General features: G+C 35.4%; 1 protein-coding gene across 1 annotated transcript in view; it reads left to right on the top strand.

The window, feature by feature from the left end:
- Window positions 1-25,227, top strand: part of brinp1 (bone morphogenetic protein/retinoic acid inducible neural-specific 1) — a 176,780-nt gene that overhangs the window by 102,774 nt on the left and 48,779 nt on the right. The window contains exons 4-5 of the mRNA XM_051110054.1: window positions 4,598-4,767; window positions 19,772-19,877. Of these exons, the coding sequence (XP_050966011.1) occupies window positions 4,598-4,767; window positions 19,772-19,877 (276 nt within the window). The remainder of the gene's footprint in view (window positions 1-4,597; window positions 4,768-19,771; window positions 19,878-25,227) is intronic.

Raw genomic sequence — 25,227 nt, 5'->3', positions numbered from 1 at the left:
TGTTTTATATTACAAGTTTTCTGAAACTGTATGTTTGAATATGCAAATGGGGTTTTGTCTAAATATGCACAAATTTGCATACATTTCCAGAATGGAGATCTGAACAGTGGATAAAGTCAGGTCCATTTTGTTGTTTTTTTCTTTGTTTTTTTTACAAGGTAGAGTTTAAGGTTTTTACAGAGTGAATTTTGGATTTATCTTTTTATCACTCTTTATAAAGTTTACTCTTTATATATATATATATATATATATATATATATATATATACATACATTTACTTGCGTTATATATATATATATATATATATATATATATATATAAATATGTATTGTATAAAATCAGGTGAATGTTATATGAACAAACCTTTCTATAAAAACCTTCAGACTGTAGATAGGAATAAAACTGTTTGAGGACTAAAAAGTTTGGTGCATGCAATTGTTTCATTGTTTCTACGTGGGTATTTATACATAACGTTTAGAGGCACAAAATGACCATTTTAGTAATAACATAGCATAAAAAAGTATGTTTTATAGTTGCTAATCCCACTCCTACCTCTAAACCTAACCATGACTCTCTGTACAGCAGTAAAGAAAAAAAAAACAGACAGATAAGTGCAATCACAATCATTTATTTATTGGAAAAATGTCAAAAGCAGAACCAAAAGCAATGCAAATGGTGATGCGTTGCAGCCACAGTCATACAGTAGTTTTGTGTGAGGTGCAGAGCAGAATTTAAATTGTTAATCGCTGAAAATATTATCTAGATTATTTTCCCGATTTCCCCATTACCCCATTTTTCCCGATTTCAAACACACCTCAGCAGAAAACACTGCATGTCGTAATCTGTGACGAATTCAGGCATAAGCCAATGAGCGGGTAAAGCTGGGTATGTGCAATCTAGCATCATTTTTTGTCACACTGTACAACAATAATACTGTTTTTGTACTATCCACAAGTTTCCTACGCCCCATGAGGCCTTGCGTCAAAAGTGGGAGCATCTTCCGGTTCAAAGTAAACAAGCGGGACGTGACACTCATTCATTCAACAGTTGACAGGAATGACGGGCAAATGAAGCCTCGTGAAGCACCGAGACTTTCCTCTGACTGTTTTGGGAAAAGATTCAAAGCTTCAAGAGTGACGAAAACAGCGCGATCTGGTGGTTAGTAAAAAATAAAGCAGCCAAAAAACTAAAGCTCCGTCGAGCTTTTTTCTCAATTTCCATAGATCAATCCATGTTATATGCACAAATAAAAGCTTAAACGTGTGTGTGTTTGTTTGTTGAATAAATTAATTTACCTATTGAACAGTGCCATTAAATGCCAGTACGAATGATCAGTATGTGATAGAAGAATAATGTACACATATATTAATTGCATATGGCATATATTTAATTTTCCTGAAATAATTTGTATTCTTCATATTACTTGTATGACTGGGTATTTAAAAATGTAATTATTAAATAGTACTCTCAAAGTAAGATCTGGGGGTCGAACATTAGGACACGCAAAGTAAATGGTGCACATGACTGGACAGAAAGTGAGGCTTCTACGAAAGTAATTTCTACGTTAACAAGCCTCGAATTGAGGCTTCATCTGGCGTGACCTTTAACTCAAGCTCTGATGTCTCAGTTCAAATGTCATTTCACTAGCTGACAGTCATTTAAGATTTAGCGATCCAAACTTGCTAATGAAGTGGGAACACAAATTAGAAAAGCATATGTTGTCTATAAAAACATGGCATCTCTCATAGACGTGCATCTTCACAATAATTAGGGAAGAGACTAAGTGTTTTTAGACTTGGTCTAAAAACACTTAGCCTCTTCCCTAATTAGAACACAGAATACCATTGGTATTCTACGTCCGCCGCCTCACCGGAAGTTGTACCCACGTTCTTTTTTACAGAAGCACCCCCCCAGAAACTTGTGGACAGGGCTAAGTAATTTCATTGTTAGCTTCCGGTGTGAGCTGTATCCTCTATAGCCACAACCCAATGAGCGTTCGATTTTCCTGCCGTAAAACCTGCCATTTCTTGATGTGGCACTATTTGAGTTTGTATGATGCACTTCAGCGCGGGTTTATTGCTGTTGCTTACGGTCGCTGGACTCACTACTCGGGATGGAGATGAAGATCGCCGGATAAAGGCTTGCATTCGGGTCTGTTCCTCGCAATCGTATGGATTCTTAAGATTTGGATTATAGCGCACAAATAAAATTGTTTCATTTTGTAATTATGTTGCGTGCTCTGTGTATTTTATGGTTCTATAGAGAATGGGAACGTGATGTCAGCGACGCACGACATTCTGGGACTTCCAGACACGGACACTACAGTCTAGACTGGGTAATAGTGGAGGTTGATGTTAAAATTTATATTGTACATTTAAAAACACATTAGAATGGAGAACGCTTGCTGTGACATAACCACCATATCTGCTGTCATGATCGGAGTGGAGAACGGATCTAAAATGAAGCGCAATTTTATGCTTTTCAGCTTGAAACAACACAATGGTGAAAGCAGCTCAATGAAAATAAACAACTTCAAAATCGGGCTTTGTCATCGGTATTTATTATTTATTACAGATTCATAATTTCCGATCCACTTCAATTTGTAAGTGCTCACGTTATGAATAACACGTTTGAAAATGTAATTTAATCTGTGATATGACTCACTGAGATCACGCTCCTTGTTCATAAAGCAACTTATTTGATTTACTGTTCAGCAGCTCTTTGTAAGAAATTGTGTATTTGTTCAATTTAAGTCCAGTCAGACTTATTGCACTTCATCCCTTAATGAAATTAGAGCGATATGATATATGATTAAATACATCAGCGCTTACTTTACTTAGGAATATTCATTCATGGATTTGCACTATGCCACCACCTGCGTCTTCACACACAGACTACCCTTACTAGAGAAGCGTGACATAATTGTAAATAAATGCAATTTAAATTCATGTCTTGCGCACTTTAATGCTTGTTGAATGGAGCATATACGATTACAGTCTTCGAACTGTAATAATCAGGGCGGAATATTTCAAGTTCGCAGGGCACTTACTTTTGAATAGAACAGACATCTGAGAAACACACAAAATGTGCAGAGCGGTGGTTCACTTACATGATGAACTGGCTGAGATCAAGCTATAGTGTGTTTATTTTATCTGGCAGATATATCAGTGCCACCTAGTTATTAAAAACTGCAAACGAGAAATTAATTCGGTCCTGTGTGTGGTACAATAGAAGGCGGCCATATGATTTCTGTGAGTGTGTATGTGTTCTGTTCTGGCCACATGACTGAGTGCTCGAATGAACGCAATGGATTCAAATATTGGTACATTTATTCTAAGCAATTGCAAGCAGCTCTTAAATTTAAAAAAATATGAACACAAATACAGTCGTTTTTTCCTCTAGTGATTTGTATTTATTGTGATTGTACGCTATTTAGCGTGTCCTAAAACATGGCGGCGGCAACCCAGAATCCAACGCGCAGTGACGTAGATTCCCAAGCTCTATTCTTAGTCACAGCATGTTGGAGAAAGCGCCTTCTGTGTCCCCTCACGGCAAACAAAGCAAATATTACACAAACTGTTAAATGATTGCAGAAATGTCATTTATTTGAAGGGTTTTAAAGTGTAGTCTTGTTTAACATTATGTAGGCCTATTCTTGGAAACGAGCTGGCAGCAGAAATTACACACAACAGAGATAACGAAATGTTATTTTATATTAATTAAAAGATTAAACTGTTTAATAATGCAATTGAAAACATAAGGCCATTGATACAACTACCTAAAATAAATAGTAATAATGAAATTAATGCCGCGATTTTAATATTCATAAGGATTCGTTTTTAGGTGTCCTCAGTACGTCAGTATCGTACATTTAAATGCTGAAAATACATAAGTATTTGTCCGTTTAGATGCTGTAAATATGTCAGTATTGTACTTTTTAGTGTCTGGAAAAATTTAAGTAAATGTATGTTTTGTAAAACCACATTTTACCTAAAATACTTAAATGTGTATTTGGATGTTTTTTTTTTTTTTTTTGTTTTTTTTTTTGCTACTCGGCTGATATAAAACATACTATTGAAGAATAATGGCGTAAAATCATTAAACTGACCAGTGCATGACAACAAACAAACAATGGTTTTGTCTGTATTGTCTCGCCTTGTGTCCTTATTTGCAGAAACAAACATACAAACAAAAACAAACAAAAAATCCCTAAAGCCGCAGTCACACTATAGGACGCAGCGAAATGTGAAAACTTTTCGCACAGGCTTGCGTTTCTGGTCTGAAGCATGTGTATGAATGAAAGTCAATGGAACGAAAAAAATGCATCGTGACAGCAACTTAATGCTTGAGCGGTACAAGCAACCCTAATGCTTGAGTCAGTGATAATACACTCAATAATCAATGAGTGTCTTGATGTCACATGTAAATTGAATGAGAAGAAAGAGAGTCACTGAAGGACATGTGAGCGAGCAAATGACAACAGATTTGTTTTTTTAAAGCGTATGGGCGTTTGAGAGTGTGATATTTTAACTCTTGGCATCTGAAAGACAGGAAGTGAAGTCTTGCGTTAACTGACCATATTGCTCTGTGCCATTAGGTGAGGAAGCTCTCACCATGTACATGGCCAAGAACAAGCTGGACCGGAAGATGGTCAACGCCACCCAAGGAGTCGAGGCACTGCACCAGCTCGCCTCCTCATACTTCATCGACCGTGATGGCACCATGCGCAAACTCCACGAGATACAGATCTCCAGCAACGCCATTAAGGTAAGCAAAAAAGAATGATGGAAAGGAACGAAGTAAGAAAGAAAGAAAGAGAAACATCATCTTCCTCCTCCATTATCCGCCCACCGTCCATCTGTCCATGGAGCTTTTTCTGTTTGGAGTTGACAGGCCGCTGAAGAGCTTCTGGCAGACAGGGCTCGAGGTAGCAGGAAGTCAAGCATGACAAAATTAAACGGAATTGACAATAGCTGCTGAGTCAGGACGACAGCAAGCAGCAGACGCAGCACTTGTGCTGCACTTAAATAAAGACATGGACTTAAGAACGACTGACCTGACAAACTAGTACTCATCTCCATGTGCGTTTATGCTCACAGATGTTTCATCAGCGTGCTTTGTGTGCGTTTGTGTGTCTGTATTACAGTGGTGTCCCTTGTGAAAGTGTGCTAATTTAATTTGCATTACATTTCACAATTTAAAAGTACGCTTTTTAAAAGTGCACTTTGGAATTGCATTTTAAATCATTATGTTTATAATATCATAATATCATAATATCTTGTCATGCCTTCAAAGTAGTACACTTATTTCGATGTGTTGACTAACATTTGGTTTTAGCTGTATTGCATTATTCATTATTACATTTAAAGTTAAAGTGCCCCTATTATGCCATTTTAAAGGTTGCTAATATTGTTTTAATAGGCTCCCAAAACAGGTTTACATGTATGCAAGGTCAAAAAACATTTTAGTTTTCTCCAAAAATAGATTTAATTTTACCCCATTCCTAAATGATTCATAAACGACTCGTGCGAAGCAGTTCGAAGAATCAGTCTCTCTAATCCCCTCCTTTCCGTGAGCCCTCACTGCTGTGATTGGTCAGATGGCACAGTCCTTTATGATTGGTTTACCGCGTACAGCGTGTCGGAGAACGAAACGCCCATTGCCATAACTGACTGACAGCCCTGGATACTTGTCAATACATAGAAAAGATGGCATCGATTTTACCATAACAATTCCAGCTAGAGTCTGATGATGAAACGGCAGAAGTGGCTGATCGACAAGTTAGCACGGGCTGCCGTGGAAAGTGCTCACAATTTGCTTTTATAACCGAACCGGGCACACCTCTATGTTGTAAACTTCAACATTGTATAATGCATTAAACGTCTTTTACACCGAACGCGGAAAGCGCTGCGCTGGCCGCTGGGTTTAGTGCAGCCCTTCAGAGCACAGCGACAAAAGTTCATTTGAACAACTGATTTGAACTTTGTCCGCAGCAGGCGCTCCGCTGCGCGTCCACTTTGGTCGAGACCGAAACAAGTCGTCCTCGCAGGGCGGAAGCAATTAAAACGAATGGGTTTCATAGCACAGCGCTTTCCGCATTCGGTGTGAAAGCCGCTTCGTGCGCCATCTTTTATCAGTACTTAAACTAATGAGACAGACAGACAGTCAAGCTGCATCAATCACAAATTGTCAGACTACAGTGAGTCCACAGCTGAACAACAGAACTACAGAAGCGTGATTTAGCCGGTTAGCATGACATGTGCAGGGTTGTTACACAATATAACATACACAACTACGTATTTTGAACGATCGCTAGAAAATACAATCTTTGTAGATTCATCATCTTTTGGAAGTGAATATAAAACAGTTTTACTCACAGCGTAGGATACAGCGTCTTCTGTATAATGTACATGTAAATTTCCATGTGAGGTAAATCAATGGTAATTTATGGGCGGGCAAGTTGTTCGCGACGTAGAACGTGGGTCGACATTATGCAAATCTGTTACTTCGTGACGTGTGTTCGTAACAGACAAAGATTTGAATTCCTGACGACTTTTTGATAGACAATAACTTTATGTATCGTGCACTGTCGGCTTCACAACTTTGCAGATAGTTTATGTTCACATACAGCTACATGACACACTGCATGAAAGATCATATTTGAAAACGCATAATAGGGGCACTTTAATATATTTTAAATGTGCTAAATTCAACTTCATCATTATAAATGTGTAATTACAAATATATTTAAATACACAACTTACAAAATTCAATAAAAAAAATAAATAAGTAGATTTTAGTTTGCCACAAATTCTCATTAGCATATTAAGTACACTTTAATCATATTTCAAAAATAATACAATTATACAATTACATATAGGGGTTACCTTAAGTCATACTTAAGTGGCTTAAAAACACTCTAAAGTTCAGATAATTGCTTTAAATATAAATTTAAACGTATAGTACATTTTCATTTAATTGCAATTCATTAATTAATATGCAACCAAGAGTTCAAAGACATTACATGCAGTGTGCACCTAAGTATATTCAGTTAATTTATTATTTTCATAATAAATACAGTTTGTTTTTTTGCAAAAGTATGCTAAAGTGTATTTCTTTTTCACAAGGGATGCTAAAGGGAAATTAAGTGTAGTTTTAAAAAGAATGTGCATACTGAGAAATCCAGGGACAACACAAAGAACAATGCATCTATTTATAGAAAACAATTCATATTATACATTTTTTATTGATTTTTTTCCCACATATTTTATAATGAATGCACATGTAGCTGTACCAAAAACAATAGAAGTCTATGATATGTCCTCATTTATATAGATAAATGAGTATCTGTTTGTGTGTGTTTTTGTGAGTTGCACTGCAGGAAACAGTCCCTGAATTCAGGAAGAGGCTGAGTCTGATGCACACACACACACACACACACGCAGACTGAGCTAATAATATCGAATAAGTTTGGATGGCAGTAGAGCTCTGGAAGCTCGCGCACATACAGACAGTATGAAAGTGTTGATATGACAGCATGTCTTTCTTGTGAATCCTGTAGACTGGTGCTCAGTGCGTTATTGGCACACAGAAGTGTGTGTTGATATATGAAGATTATTGTCTGTATTACACTACATGCTAATCTACATGCAACAAACACATGCTTCACCACTTCCAAGATTTCTAAGTGAATGTTATTTTCGTTTAGCATAAATGCGTGTCAGTACATTCAGCAGTGCTTCAACCATAAATAAATAAATACAGCATTGCATACAGTATAAAGTAGGATTTTTTTTAAAATCATTTTGTGTTCCATAGAAGTTACCAATACAGGTTTGAAACTTCATGAGGGAAAGTAAATGACATAATTAGCATTTTTTGCATGGACTATTGCTTTCAAAGAATATTCATTCACTGAGCTAATTTGACTCCACAGAGTCAGAGTGCACAGTGGCAAAGTGTGTTCTCTGTGATTTAAGTGCTGTAGATCTCTTCAGCAGTGCTCAGACTACAGGAGACACTGATAAATATAGCAGAGGCGGCGCTGGGAGGCCATTTTCTACCCCTCTCACTGTTCATTTGTCTGCTGCAAGCCCCCAAATACATACTGAAATGTCTAGGGCACGTCCCCTCCTGGCAAGACGGGGTAAGAGAGAGGGTAGCTGACAGACGTCATGCATTTCATGCCTCCAGAGAGTGAAGCCTGACGCCATGCTGTCATAATGTGTGTGTTTGAAAAGCCAGACAGAGTACAAGTTTATTTAGCTGTATTTGGGGCACAAAGTGTCCTCAGAAGTGAACGAAACCTGCCTTTGGGGATGTCTTCAAAGATTAAAACGAGTTTCCGCTTAGGTATGTTAAGTCGTTGTCATTGTCGTTGTCAAAGAAAGACAGAAGGAACAAAAATAATGTAGAGGTTTAGGGTGAAATGTGTGCAAAATATTGTTAAAGTACATCTTAATTACATCTTTGTACCAGTGTTATTTTAGCACTTCTTATAGTTTTTAATTAATAAATCAGTTTGTCCATTCCAGTTTTAATCTTAGTGAACTGTAATAATGTCTATATATATATATATATATATATATATATATATATAGTTTGTAGTTTGTGGTTTGTGTTATCCCTTATCAGTGCAAAATGATCACAAATTAAAAAATGGATTCATGCCAATATTCAATATTGTCTAAAACCAAAACTTTTGGAGGGCAGTGTATGTTAATAAATATGTCAATGGATTTGAAGTAAAGCATTTTCAATAAATTATGACTTTTTCCAGAGTTACTACGAACTATAAAAACAGAGCTTTCTTATCAAAATATTGTAATAATTACATTAAGAAAACTTACTAGTTCACTTTATACTGATAACGGTTAAAATTAAAGAGCTTTTTAATTAAATTCTTGTAATAATTGCAATTACAGATTTTTCCTAAATTCTTAATAGTAAAAATTTAATTTCACCAAGTTGGGTGCATTTTAAGACAAATTTTGCTTGCCATAAGTGTGAACATCCTCCTACAATAGGACAATAGTGCCTGAATTCAGTTGAAGTAGATTTATTGTTTTGATCTGGGGTACGTTTTCCAAAAGCATCGTTAGCTAACTATGTTAGCAAGTTTCATGGAACTTTATTGATAATGACAGAGCTTGCCATCATACATCATAGTTCCTATTGAGAAATGCACCCCTGGAGGTTTTTTTTTTTTTTTTTTACTGATAGAAGCTGAACTCATTAAAGAAACATGCCAGCAATGAAATGCAGCAAACACAAAGAAATCACATAGCAAACACCATATAGAGCTCATTAGATGCAATGACCCGCAGAGATCATAAGCAGAATAATCTTTACCAGGAAATTTAAGCTTCTTGTATTTACAGATTTATATTTCATGCATGTGCACTTTTGTACATTTTACATGATTATTCTTTAATGTCACTGAACTTGTACCATACTCATATACACATAAAACAAGAAATGGACTGAAACAGATTCAGTCATGGTTTTGCAATCAGCTTCATATCCTGCAGAGAAGCAAATTCAACCTGACAAATGTTCAGTGTTTTTCCCTGTTGGGATTCATTTAAGAATAAAATTAAGATCTCGCCTGAGAGCTTTAATAAAAAAATGCACTTGGGCGTTTTGGATTGACGAAGCCCAGAATGATGTTGTAAGAGGGAGGTGTGCGATAGTCAAGGTCGTGTCTTCCTCTTTCAAATGCTTTCAGCTGATTTAGTCTTAAACTCCATATGCAAATTTATGATGATGCAGCGAGCATTTCAGAGGACATCTATTTAAAAATCTATTGGTTGGCCAGGATCCAATTTGAGTCGCGATCCAGCAGCGCATTCCCAGAACAGGCGCTGTTAAAACGGACACATTTTTACCTGCACAAAGAGCATCGGCTGTCTGATTATACAGAAGAGCTGTATGACATCACTCATTTGTGTGTAGTACAACTGACATGCTGCTGTAACAAGGCAGTGAAGACAATGCAAAAAAAAAAAAATATTTATTTTGTTAATGTTGTTGCACTTTATTTTACAGTACATGCACTTATGTGTACATACAGTGTACTTACCTAAACAAATACTGGGTAATATAAGGTGACTACATTGGTTTAGGGGTAGGTTGAGGGTTAGTACCTAGTTATTTCCCACTCATTGTAATTACTATAAAAAAGTGCATAGTATATAAATGTGGAACACGGCTGCAAAATAAAGTGCTCCCATTAATGCTGTACTGAAAACTACAGATATAGTTTGTTGGTATTGCATTCATATTACACACATTCATACTATATAGAACATACTTTAACGGTCACAAGGTTTGCTTCTTCTCGAATGTGGTACTTAGTCTGAGGACTTTGATTTTGGACGCACCAATTCTAATTATGTACGTACGTCCTTGCAGACTTTAATTTGAACTGTGTAGTCCATGCGTGCCATTCCCTTAATTTTGTTTTCAGAAAGACCAGTAATATAATATAACTGAACAGAAAGTGCAGGGAAGACACTAGATGCACTCTGTGTTTTTCCCTCCAAATATATTTACATTAAAGTAACAGTAAAGACAACTATCATGTTACAAATGATTTCTATTTCAAATAAATGCTGTTCTTTTGAACTTTCTATTCATCAAAGAATCCTGAAAACTAATATGCATCGTTTCCACAAAAATATGAAGCAGTGCAACTGTTTTTAACAGTGATAATCAGAAAGAAGCTAATTGGAATATAGGTTCATGTTCCACTGAAGACTAGAAAAATGAGGCTAAACATTTTGACATTGATCACAGGAATAAATTATATGTTAAATAAATTCACACAGAAAACAGCTGTTTTAAACTGAAATAATATTTCACAGTTGTGCTGTTTTGACCATTTTTTAAACAAATAAATGCATCCTTAACGAGCAGACGACACTTATATATATATCAAATAATGAGTTATTTTATTAGTCGTGGGTAAAAACACTGCACACAAACAGCATCACATCCTGAGAATGACGCCAGTAAAGCCCAGTGTGCTCTGTGCTATTTTTCCAGTCCTTACAATTGCTCCTTGTCAGACTGTGTGATATGACAACAGTGAGATCTCAGGTAAAGCCACGGCATACTGTGAGACATCAAAATTCTTTTATGTCAGACACTATGATATACGTCTTTGGATTTTATTCACAACTGACATTGATAACTGGCTGCTTTACAACATCAGTCATGTCACATTTGGACATTGCAGTAATGCTAGAAATGGAACAGAAAAAGTGCTTGGAAAACCTAGAGTCTGTCATAGACTGCTTATTTTTCAGAGTGAATATGCACTTCATATAGACAGCTATTTTTAACCAAAAGGTGACATATGTCTCTCGTTTTTCCTGTCTTTTCATCAAAAATAAAAACATACAAAAAATACAATGAAGACATCATCGGGGTCTCAGGTAGCTGAGGTTCACGTCCCTCTGCTATCAGAAGCTCAAAATAGAACTTTATTATAGGGCTGACAGGTGACAGACCTAATAAGAAACAGGCACAGTTGTTGTCCCATGATGCCCTGCTTCATCACAGATTTCTCTGGATACAGTTTCTTCTTTAATGCTACAAGAGCTTTTAATCTCCCCATAAGACAAAACTGTCACGGCTTTTATAGGAGCACGGAGCTGTTGCCGTCTTCCTGAAGATCTTCAGATAAATACGTGATCAAAACAGAAACTGCATCAACGCAAACACTTCCGGACAGACGTCCCTTTCCTAAAATGCTGAGCATTTGCGGCAGGTGGAATCAAAGCTTGCAGATTTACAGTCTTTTAAGTCAAATGTTTACATGCATGTTTTTGTGTTTATCTGTGTGAGCTTGAATATGCATCAAGTCATGCGGCTTTTCAGCGCTTGTGTGTAATCCCACAAATCTCCGTCTTCATTAGACAAGGGCTTTGATTTTGTTTTATACTCTGGCAATCTATTGCTTAATCCGCTGATTATTTGTGTGTGTGTGCGTGTGTGTGTATGTGTGTGCGTCCTGAAGCTTTTAGGCTCCAGAGATTATTCCCTTTTCATGCCAAGTGACGTGCGTTACAGAGCTTCATAAGGGGATTTTAAAGGAATTGCTAAAAACATGAAAAATCAATCTTTTAGTCAGTATTATTAATCATTTTCTTAGGTGGAGGACAAAAGCAGATATTTATCTGAATGTTCACGCTGCTCTGTTGCATTACATTGCTTAAGTTGTATGCATTGCATGTGTGGAAAAGACCCACATTTAAATCATTACTCACTGAAAATTGTTATGGAGTGTCCCTTGTTGGCAGAGGCTATTTACACTAACTTTGCCCACCAATGTGTGATTAGGCTAGTCAAAACTACAAAAGACGGCTGTCAATCATCAGTTCCAGTGGTGCAGAGGATAGAGCGTGTGTTCTGCTTTTTCAGCGTGATTGACCTGGGTTTGAATCAGTTTTCTGATTATTTAATTTTTTTTTTCCTCCCTTTTTAAATCTCATATCATATCGGAAAGGCATTTATATTTAATAAAAATGAAGGAAATAATTGAAATGTTGAAAATAAATTATTGGTTAGGGTTAGGGTAGGTGTAGGGATGGCTTATTGTCCCAATAAGGCAGCATCCATTTAATAAATCAAATTAAAACTATAATTTACACTCGATACATAATTGCTGCATACTGTTCAATACTGAGGTGCCGATGATTGCATCTATTTGCATTAAAAAGTATTATACATAGCAGAAAGCTGCTGTTTTAACATAGTGTAAATAGCATCTATAGCTATTATGCACTTAGTATAAATAGAACCCACTGTTATTTGCACTTAGTGTAAATAGCATCTCTCGCTAAGAAAATATGCTATTTTCATTTTGTGTAAATAGCCTCTATCGCTATTTACAGTTAGTGCAAATAGCCGCTGCCAATTTTTTTTATTTTAGCTCTTAGAAGTACACTTTAGCATACTTTTATTGCAAAAAAATAAAAACACAAATTCACTAACACTAAAATAACTAAATATAACACTAAAAGAACTGAATGTAATGTTTTCGAAGACTTAATTGCATATTCATTGGAATTTAAGAGTGTCTTTTGACCCACTTAGGTAGAACTTAAGTACATCTTTATAGTTTCATACATCTATTCACTTTGAAATATGGTTAAAGTATACTGCTAATTGTACATTTATACTCATGGTTGCAATTTAGTACATTTTTAAGTACAATATTAAATAGCACACTACAGTTATAATTAATTTGTAATCAAATGCTTTACATGTGATTTAATGTTAGTCAACACATCCAAATAAGTGTACTTCTTTAAAACAATGGCATGAAGAAAGATGATTAAAACACCATTTTAAAAATATACTTTAATATAAAACTTTTATTTTTGTCAGTTCAAACGGCAATTTTTAAAAGTGTACTTAATTGTGTTAAGAAACTTCCATAAAAGTTTTTCTCTTTAAGTGGACTTAAGTGGTCTTTATGTTTCATTAAAGGGTTAGTTCACCCAAAAATGAAAATTAGCCCATAATTTACTCACCCTCCACCTTCTTTCAGATGTATCCAATCGGAGTTCTATTAAAAATTAGCCTGGCATTTCCAAGCTTTATCATTGTGTGGGCGGGTGTTTCTCTTTATCAGTCCAAAACAAGTCCAAGAAAGTGCATCCATCTATAATAAAAAGTGACTCACATGACTCTGGGGGGTGAATAAAGGCCTCCTGTAGCGAATCAATGCATTTTTGTGAGACAAATATCCATATCAAAAACGTAATAATCTCTTTAAAGGAGAAGTCCACTTCCAGAACAACAAATTTACAGATAATGTACTCACCCCCTTGTCATCCAAGATGTTAATGTCTTTCTTTCTTCAGCCGTAAAAGAAATTGTTTTTTGAGGGAAACATTTCAGGATTTTTTTCTTCATATAATGGACTGGGATTGTGTCCTGATTTAGAACTTCCAAAATCCAGTTTAAATGCGGCTTCAAACGATTCCAAATGTGGTTGTAAACGATCCCAGCCGAGGAAGAAGGGTCTTATCTGGCAAAACGATCGGTTATTTTCATAAAAATAACACAATTTAAATCATTTTCATCTCAAACGCTCGTCTTGTCTTGCTGTCCCTAAACTCTGTGTATTCTGACTCAAGGCAGTTAGGGTATGTCGAAAAATCGTATTTTCTCCCTCAACTTCAAAAGTCATTTCAAAATCATCCTACATCACTGCAAAAGTTCCGACCCAGTCTTTGCAAAGTGAACATGCAGAGGAGATCAAACACCCTTAACAAAAAAGGTAAAACAGCAATATAGGACGATTTTGAAGTTGAGGGAGAACATGAGATGGGAATTTCAACTGTCATGAACCGAAAAACAAAAAACAAAAACAAAAACAAACAAAAAAAATGGTTCAGGCAGAGTAAGACAAGACAAGCATTTGACATTAAAAGTATTGTATTATTTTTATGAAAATAACCGATCGTTTTGTAGATAAGACCCTTTTTCCTTGGCTGGGATCATTTACAACCGCATTTGGGATCGTTTCATTTGAAGCCACATTTAAACTGCATTTTGGAAGTTCAAAATTGGGGCACCATACCAGTCCATTATATGGAGAAAAATACTGAAATGTTTTCCTCAAAAAACATAATTTCTTTACAGCTAAGGAAAGAAAGACATGAACATCTTGGATGACATGGGGGTGAGTACATTATCTGTCAATTTTTGTTCTGGAAGTGGACTTCTTGTGCCGGCTGGTCGTACCCGGAAGCAGCTCCAGGCGAATGATGTAGGACGTCGGTGTTGCGCATGCACTGGTAAGTCTCGTAAAAAAAAAAAAAAAAAGGCCGTTTACAAGAGCAAAGAAAGCTCCTCTTGGTTTATATCAAAATCCTCTGACATTTTCCTTTACAAATTCTCATTTTGAAGTTCTAATTCATGACCGTTTTTTTGTTTTGACCACGGCACGTTCACATTCGTCACTTCTGTACAGCACATGCGCAACGCCGACATATTATGTTATCCGCCTGGAGCTGCTTCCGGGTACGATTAGACGGTGCAAGCTAGAAATATGTATATTTTTCTTATAAAAAAACACATTGATTCGCTACGGGAGGCTTTTACTCACCCCCAGAGTCATGTGAGGCACTTTTATTATGGATGGATGCACTTTATTGGACTTGTTTTGGACTGACAAGGAGAAACACCTGCCATGCAATGATTAAACTTGGAAATACCAGTATGATTTTTAAAATAACTCTGATTGGATTCATCTGAAAGAAGGAAGTCATATACACCTAGGATATCTGAAGGGTGAGTAAATTATGAGCTAATTTTCATTTTTGGGTGAACTAACCCTTTAATATTAAATTATCTGCAAATAGATATATTTTTTTTTACATACTTTTGAGTTGAAATGAACTACAATTGCACATTTAATAAAATTAAGTGCACTTCTTTTTTCGCAAGGGAATCTTATTTGTGGTTCTGCATATTTAAATCTGTTCAAGAAGCACAATTGTATTTGTACAAGATTTAGACTTATGGCTTGTGTGTTCCAAGGAAAACATATTATCATTTGGCACTGGATTGACGTGAGAATAATTAAATGACAGTTTTCCTTTTTAGCTCAACTACTCTAAAAATAGAGTTTTTTTCCATTCTCAATTCTCCTGTGTGTTCCTAATGGGGACAGACGAACGGCGTGTTGTTTTCAGGTGTGTCATTGTGATGCGCTCTGACGTGTCGCCTGTGTTCACCTGCCCACAGGCACTAAAGGTCAGACACATGCTGCAGTTCTGCTGCGGTGTCATTGCAATTAAAGTGACCCTCAGAGGCGTGTAGAAGTAACACTATCTGCAGAACAAAAGACTTTATTTAGGTCAAAGGCTGCTGTAAATCAGACTCTGGAGGCTGCTTTAAGATGACAAAATAAACGAAACACAAAAGAACTAGTTTCAAGTGCATACTAAATTTAAATTAGGATTTAGAAAACTGAAAAGTCTAGAACTCATCAGCTAATACCTTATTACGCTGAGGAATACAAGACTAGAAGAACACAAGGGCTATAAATACACAGGGAGGTAAATGAACAAACTACAAAACACCTGGAAACGATCAAGAAGACATAAGGAAACAATGCAGTCTCAAATGCACCTGGGAAACTCAAACCTCTGAGTCAGGGCTTCGCTATTCAAGTCTAAAAAATAACACAGAAGTAGAAGTAGTAAAAAAAAAAAAAAGGACCATCTAACTCAAAGAAATTCTAAAAATCAAAGAAACATGTAGTTTTCATGTAGCAAACCATGAAAGCTAGCTGACTACAGTTTTTAAGCTGTTTCCTGAATTGCACATTGCAAATTAGCAGAAAAATGTCCTCACCCTGTAGTGAATGGGTGCCGTCAAAATAAGAGTTCAAACAGCTGATCACAATAAACATCACAATAATCCACAACTAATCCAAACGACTCCAGTCCATCAATGAACGTCTTGTAAATTGAAAAGCTGCATGTTTGTAAGAAACAACCCCAATATTAAGACATGTTTAACTTCAAGCTGTTGCTTCTAGCTAAAATACAAGCCCATAATCCATAATAATGCTTCCTCCAAGTTAAAAAAAAAAAAAAAAAAAAAAAAAAAAAAACAAAACAAAACAAAAAACAAACAAAAAAACAAACAAACATCTGCTCTAAATCAGCAGATAAATATGCATAGTTTACAAGTCAAAACAGCTCTAAACAAATATGTGTGTGGATTTTGATGTGAGAGGGCAACAGGAGATGGACTTTCTCACTGGAGGAAGCATTATTATGGATTATGGACTCACATTTTGGTTGGAAGAAAAAAAAAAAAAAAAGATGGACTAAAAATGATGTTACCTGATGGAGTGGTGTGGATTATTTTGATGTTTTTTTATCAGCTGTTTGGACTCCCATTCTGATGGCACCCATGGACCCCTCTCACAAGCCTGTGATGATGCGTTTCAACGGTCATCGTCATCATAAATCCTTTTTTTAAAGTTTTTTTATATTTTGATTTTTTACAAATATGTATGTACATTTATAACACTATATTTTGTATTATATCACCTTTTCATCAAGTTAAAAACAAACAAAAAAAAATAGTTAACGCTATGCGAGGGTGTTTCTAATGCCGCGTCTATGGGAGAGACGGTAAATTTGACATTGTTCTCTCTTCTGACTGCCGATATCAGTCCAGCTCATTTTTTTTTTCTTTTGATTCAAAGTCGTGAAAACACTATCATGTAGTTTTTCTTTTGCTATTTGAGCAAATGGGAATGCAAAAAATATATTTGTGGTACTCTCACATTCACTGCTCTCGGATTTTACCCACCTATGATGACTTCGCTATGAGAAACCAGGAAATGTGAGAAAGGTCCATTCGCTGCAGAGGATCCACTGGTAACCATCTCTATTACTATTGCATTACTTCTTCTGCCCAGACTTTGGCACGTAAGTCGTCCTGCAGCATTTGGGCTACAGACAAGAATGATTCCTCAAATCACAGCTTACAAGGCAGGTGTGCTATTACTTTTCTAAGCAACAGAACTTTGATTATTGCCCATGGCCATTACAAGAACATATTGACTGAGTTTCCTGGGAAGGAAGGTGGTGCACACTTTATGATCTGACACATCAAGACTAGCAACATACTGTGTAAAGCAATAACCACACAAACATATGTTGTTTGTGTGTAATACAGTGGTATTAACAAAAAAAAACAAAAAAACAAAAACAAAAAGCAAAACAAAAAAAACAACAAATTGGGCAGAGGGTAAAATGTAAAGCCTTGAAATCTTAAAAATACATATTTAAACACTACATATTACATTACTATTTTCCTGATTGAAAAATAATAGTGAACATTAATTCATAGAATAACACTATGAATATAAATTCTGAAAATATTAAAATCTACTTTGTAACTAAAACCATGGAGTTATTTCTCTGAGATTAAGATGTTTGAGAAGATCATTAATGCAGTATTTTGTGCAACAACAACAACAGCAACAAAAGCTTCAAAATGTCTTCTTTTTGAAGCAAATTGGGCCATTCAAACTAAATGTGAAACAAGACACAGTAAGACCCTCTGGTTTGAAATTGTAGATGTTTTGCTGTGATGTGTTTGCCCTACATTCATCTAATAATGAATCAACAATGTGGCTTGCTGCAGCACAGTAGAATTAACCTAGCAAACAAAAAAAAAAAAACAAGAGAGGAGAATCTTGTTAAATAATTTTGAATCAACTTTTCAGTTCAAAGTGAATTAAATTGCATAAAATGTTTTGTCAGACAGGCCTGCATACAACAGAGTAAAACTAAAAAGCAATGATGTAGAGGTCAAAAACATGGAAGAAACTCATCTTAAAAATGTGTGTACTTTTTTTTTTTTTTTTTTTTTTTTTTCAGGGGACCAATTTGTTGTAAGTATAAATAAATACAAAGGTGACGGAAACTAGGTCAAATTCTAGTGGGGAAGTAATCATTTTTAAGTATTAAAAACACAACTTTTCTTGTCTCATCACATTCAGTTAGGAATTACTTGAATCATGTAAATAATATCGTATTTTCAATTGAAAATGGCAAATTTTTGGGGGAAAAAATAATATTTTGCATCACTGGATATTACTGTCAGTCGTTCATAAAAACAGATGTCAAATGTTAAATTTTTGTCTCCGTTCATCTTACCTCACTCTTTTTTTAACATTAAAATTTCATGCTTCATGTTGAAATTTGAGCTCTGCTCTATGAAAAGGAAGCCCCGCTCACTTTGAATTGATTATCCATCTCAGTCATTTGACATTGATGAGTATGGAAGCCCGTTTTTGCCACTGAATAAAAAATAAAAAAGGTAATTGTGACTTAATTCTGATCTCATAATTCTGAGAAAATTATTTCTCAGAATTGCGTGATATAAACTAGCAATTCTGAGAAATGAAGTCAGAAGTGTGTGATATAAACTGGAAATTGCGAGTTATTTTGTGAACATATCAGTCTGTTTTTTTTCTCCTCAGGACTGGACTTTATAACTCGCAATTGTGAGTTTGTATCTCATAATTCTGAGAAAAAAAGTCAGAATTTCTGACCTTATAACTTGCAATTATGAGTTTAGTAAAAAAAAAGTCAGAATTGTGAGATAACAAGTCGCAATAACCTTTTTTTTTTTATTATTATTCAGTGGTGGAAACGGGCTTCCATAGATGAGCAATGTTAGACGAGGCGTAAAAAAAACAAAAAAAACCTTTTAAATACTCTTCACATTTTTACATTTTCGAAACATTTTGTCATTCTAACAGAGTGCTGCATAATGGAGTGCAGCAGAGCAGTGCAAGAGTATGAAATATGGGAATTTGGCCATTTTTAACTGCTAGGGAGGACTTGTCCCCTTTATTGTCTAAAGTGTTTACAGCCCTAACTTTAGCAAAGTACAAATCCCAGCTAAATAATGCTTAAGTACAGTAATCAAGTAAAATTACACTCTTAAAAATAAAGGTGCTTTAAAAGGTTCTCACAGCAATCCCATAGAGGAGCCAATTTTCTTTAAAGAACCATCTCTTTTATCTCTTTTTTATAAACTGAAGAACCTTCTTTCACCACAAAGAACCTTTTGTGAAACAGAAGGGTTCTTCAGATGTTTAAAGTTCTTCATCGAACCATTTAGACAAAAAATGTTTCTTCTATGGCATCGTGAAGAACCTTTATTTTTAAGAGTGTACTTAGGTGTTTTATGACCTTGGTTGTGTGTCTGTCTTCAGGTGACAGAGACGCGGACGGGTCCACTCGGCTGCAGCACGTATGATAATCTGGACTCGGTCAGTTCAGTTCTTCTTCAAAGCCCGGAGAGCAAACTCCATCTGCAAGGTATGTGATTCAAACGTTTCACTGTGGTTTCATTCGGTTGTGTTCAGACTTCACCCAGTTCTAGTTTGCATTGCCTGACTGGCTGCACTGTTTTTGTGCTACAAGCTTGTTTGAGTCAGAAATACCACAAAATCAGATAAGAACTGAGAAATGATTATGTACTTGCAGTAGTGAAGGATAGAAAGGGAATGATACTCCTTGTAACAAACTTAAACATAATGAATGGTACGATACAGAGTGAAATAAGCTCAAATATCATCCCAAAAACTGCAGCAGCATTTAAGCACGAACAGAGCTCACACAATCACGGACGTTTAATGGTGCTGACAGCTGAGTTTATCACAGTTTTTTAGGTGGGCTGAGATGACAGACGGGTGACTGAAACCCCCCCCAAACGAGGTTTTGCAACACCTAGGATTTGCATAAATGACTTTCGGAATCCATCATCAATCCAGCTGCTTCTGTGTCAAATTAAAAGCAAACAAAAACTGCAGAAATGAAAAAGATGATTATGTCTTTATAATTCTTGTCTATCAGAAAACACTTTTTTTGTAGATTTTACTGTGTGCACATCTGCTGTATTGACACATGCTTTAGAGAAGAGAAACACAGTTGCACAGCTGCGACTAGCTGCGCCTGCAGGGAAAATAGATGCGTATGAATCTGGCTGGCTGATAGTACTAGAGGTTACACAAGATGTGCTCACCAGGGATGGGAATTGCTAGGAATTTAACCAGTTCTGGTTCTTTAACATTTATAGTCATGCATTTTATTTTGAATTACATATTGCTTTGTGATGCTTTAGGGAGAAAAAAAAAAAAAAAAATTAAATGATTAAAATATAGTATTTTCTTAAAATTATATATTTTTCTTAAAATCTTTTATTTTATTTTATTATGTGTTGCATTGTGTTCTTATTTATTTATTTATTTATTTTTATTTTATTATTTTTATTATTATTTTTCCATAAAGTGTAAATGGTTTGTAATTTAAACTAGCTCATAAGAGTCATTTGTTCATGAATCTCACTGGAATGGTCCTGTGTAGATTTCATGCAATGCAAGATGACACTGCAATAGCACAATGTGTTGTGTCTTTATTTGTTTGGCTTTATTTCTTTTTGCTGTGGTGTTTTAGATTCAGCAGCGGTGCTGCAAATATCGCCAGAGTTTTATTACCGAGTTCATTCTGCATTGGTGGATGAATTCACATGCAAAAGCTGTCCTTCATTCACCATCCTTGTGCTCACAGTTTAGTGGATGTGATCAGCTTCGGTTGTGTTGGTTTTAATGTGAAGTTTGATGTCTAACTAGATACAAGCATCACACTTATTTCTAATTGCATGTGTCGTGATTCATGCTTTAAGTTTGCTAATAGTCTAGTTAACAGAAGCACCCTACTTTCTTATTTATGTATTTTCCATTTTGGTTAACTCACATTTTTTGTCATAATCTAAAATATAAATGCTTGTAGAAGTATCGCTAACACATTTGGGGTGTGTAATGAAAGGATTCTGCCGGAGCCGCAAGCAGCCCAACTTTATCCATCTTTTATCTGGCTGTCTCATTTTGAATATTCTCTCTGAAAGCTCTCTGTAGGTAACAGGCTTTGATGCCGCACGTCATTACGCTGCATAAAACATCCCACCGTGAGCCGGTGATGACAGTATGTCAGTTCGCAGCAAGAGAGGTCATCCGTGCCGTCTTGATCTGGATAAAAGTCTTTCACTGTTGGTCTGTGATCAGGTTGTTGTCTTTGAGATGTTTAGAGAAGATGGATTTGATGGCCGTTGATGGAAAGATCTTCTCAGGGATGAGCGGCTGAAGATGAGCAAACATCTGCTGATGAAACAGTTTAACACAGACTGTTGATTGCTGTCTTAAGGTCTGGTCCACTTTGGAGCTTATTATGACCAAGAGCCGCCCGCTTAGACAGGAAGATATGGAAGCCTGTTTCTGTCATATTAAAAAACAAAACAAACACAAAAACAAAAACATGCTCTGGTAAATCATAACTATCAATGAAAACATCAACGTTATGACATAAATAATTGAAATTATGAGATAAAATGTAAAAACTATGAGATTATAACATACACACGAATTATGACATACACAACATCAGAAATATAAGATGAAGATTAATCATTAAGGAGCTAAAAGTCAAAATTATAAGATACTCAGTCACAGTAATAAGATAAAATGTAAAAAAAAAAAAAAAAACAACATAAAAAATTATGACCCACACAAATTCAGATTTTATAACTGAGAAGTTATTCAAATTCAGATCAAATTCAGAAGTTATAACTGAGATAAAATTTGAAACTATGACAGTTTTGTTTTTTTTTTTTGTTTTTTTTTTTAAATTTGGCATAATTATGGCTTTTATGTCATAGTTGTCAGAGTTTTTATGTAAGAATTTTTATCTCATAATTTCTTTTTTTTTTTTTTTTTTTTTTTCAATTTCATGATTATGCCTTTCTATTATTATTATGACCAGTGTTGCCAAGTCTGCGGTTTTCCCACGGAATTAAGCTTCTTTAACTTGGAATGCAAATTTTACCAGGGGAACCCCATCAAAAAACGTGTATTTTACCCCCAGGCATACGATTTTACCAGGGGACCCCCCTCAAAATGCAATTTGGCTAGTTTTGTGTAGCAATTGGGCGGGTTTTGTTGTGAAAACCTGATTATGGCTCATCTCATAATTTAGACTTTTCTCTCATAATTGCATTTGGTAAATTTTGGAAAATTATTCTTTATCATAATTTTAACTTGTTATCTCTCTCTTTCACACACACTTTTTTTTTTTATTTCTCCTAATTTCATACTGTTTTGTCAATTACAACTTTTTAATGTCATAATTATTATTAACTAAAGCAATTTATTTGTATTTATACATTTTTGGTAATTTATATATTTGTAGTATAATATATATATATATATATATATATATTCTATTTTTTTAGTAATAAATATATACAGACCAGATGACTGAAGAAAGGGAAAAAAAAATCATTTTACAGAAAACAAATGAGAAATCAATGGAAACAACTTTATTTCCTTTCATCTATCACAAAACTGCTGAACAGTGAGGATGGAATGGAACACATTACTTTATTATGTTTTTATTTTCTTGTGTAGTATCTTTTTTAATGAGCACTTGGTGCAACACTTGAAAAAAAAAAAAAAAAACAGCCTAAAACATCTGAATGATAATACATAGAGCGATACACAGATGCAAAATTGCAGTTCTAAGACTGAGATCATCCGTGTGCTAACATTTGTTTAGTTACTGTGGTATAATGCGGGTTTAAATATAAACTACCTTCTCTAAACAGTTCTAGAAGGTCAGAATAAAACTGCAAGTTTTGTTTTCACCTCAGTGTTTTTCCCACCAGAGACAAAACACAGAGTCAGAGAGAACAGCTGTAGAAACTGATTATGAAGCGCTTTCTGAGGACACTCACAATATGTTTCGTTCTGTTCATCCGCAAACTTTTAGTTTCTCGAAATTGCAACGTCATTGTTCATTTCTGTGTCTGATGTGTATTTCAGCTCTATGCATTTTCGGCATAGACCCTTTGTCTGTCTTCGTCATTTTTTTGTATTTGTGTTTGTGTGTGTGTGTTTTTTTTTTTTTTTTTTTTTTTCAGAAATTTAAACTGAAGTAAACATTTCTTATTCTGAAGTCCAGTCAATACAGTCCAACAATAGATCATGGCTGTTATTGCCTCTGGTTTATTCATCACACGGGAAATGGAAGGTCAAGTTGTGTGCATTGCATTGTGGGATAGAGTATTTTGTGAAGTGCCCTTTGTTGTGTGCTACTTATGTCGGTAAATGGATCAGGTCATTATTCAACTATGTTTCACAAAACACATACTATGTCATGCAGAAAGCATAAGAGGATCATGACATCATTTTCTTTTTAGTATCTTTGTATTGCTTTCCGTCAAATAGATAAAAAAAAAAAAAAAAAAAAGTTTTATTTTGAGTTCATTTATCTTGTGTTTATTTGTTCTTACCCTGTTTTTGTTGTTCTGTGTTGTTTGAAGCAAAACATAACAGAAGTTTTATGCCAATAGGGTAATACAAACAAACAAGTCTTTTTATCTTAAGCAGTTTTGCTTTGCAAGTAAATGCATCTTGTGTTAATGATGTTTTTAACTGCAAAATAAAACACCACTAAATATTTATTTATTTGCTCATTCATTCATTCATTCATTCATTCATTCACTCACTCATTTCAGTGAATTAACATACTGCTCCAAAGCTGTGGAGGGAGTGCTTGTTTTCTGAGAGCCATAATAAACCAAAACACAGAATCTACCAGTTACATCTATCCGCCTCTTGCCTGAACAATGTCATTACCTAGTGGCGCTATTTTCATGTAAGCGATTGATTAAAAGGGTTTGGCTCTATAGCTTTGTTGTCAACAAAACAGAAATGACACACAAGCATTTTCTTTCCATAATTTCTACACAAATGCTTATTTCCCTTTTTGTACACAGACATTTTTCTCTAATTTGTTGGTCATCTAACTTTATTTTTGTGAGCTCACTTGTAACTGAAGCACATTGTTGGATAGGCTCTTTCTGCATGTCAAGACAAAAGGTAAAAGAACAAATGCTCTTGGTCACTAAAGTGCCTGGCCTTGACGTCATGTCTGCCGTATGTGTGAACAGGACCATATCTCTAGCTCTCTGTCGGCAGAAGAAGAGTGAAGATATGGCACATAATTGACGCGACTGAGATTTAACACACTTACATGAGCGAGAGATGACCACGATCACAGGACGGCCGCGGCGTCTGTCGCCTCTCATTAGAGTCGCCTCCTGCGTCTGCATCTCTTAATGAATTAGGAAAGGTCACTTTGAAGGAATTGTTGTCGCCATTAATAAAATTGCCTTGCGATCCTCTGGCTGCAGTCGAGTGCAGGTAATAATCCTGATGGGAATATGGATGGAGGGGAGGATCAGCCGTTTAAAGAAATCTGTAAACAAGGTGGAGATGAAGAATTGCCAGTGCAATTGCCTCAATGACTTCATTTCATAAAGCACCTAAAATGAGAAATCGGTCATTGTATACTTACATTCATGTATTGCCAGATGATATAGCAAAATGTCCACGCTGCTGCTTTTGACTACTTTTATACATTTATCCATTTTATTGTTATTGGTTGATTGATTGATTGATTGAGCCTCACATCCTCTGGAAACTCTGGTCACTTTCATTGCATGTAAAATACAATATACATATCTCCCAAAATGATACTATCAAGATACTTGGGTGCCAATTTATTTATTTATTTTCCAATTTTTAATATTTGCATATTTTAATATTTCAAT

The sequence above is a fragment of the Labeo rohita genome, chromosome 5, assembly GCF_022985175.1.
Source record: "Labeo rohita strain BAU-BD-2019 chromosome 5, IGBB_LRoh.1.0, whole genome shotgun sequence".
Lineage (NCBI taxonomy): Eukaryota > Metazoa > Chordata > Actinopteri > Cypriniformes > Cyprinidae > Labeo > Labeo rohita.
Note: the sequence above shows the minus strand (reverse complement) of the source record. Positions and strands in the feature narration are given on the sequence as shown.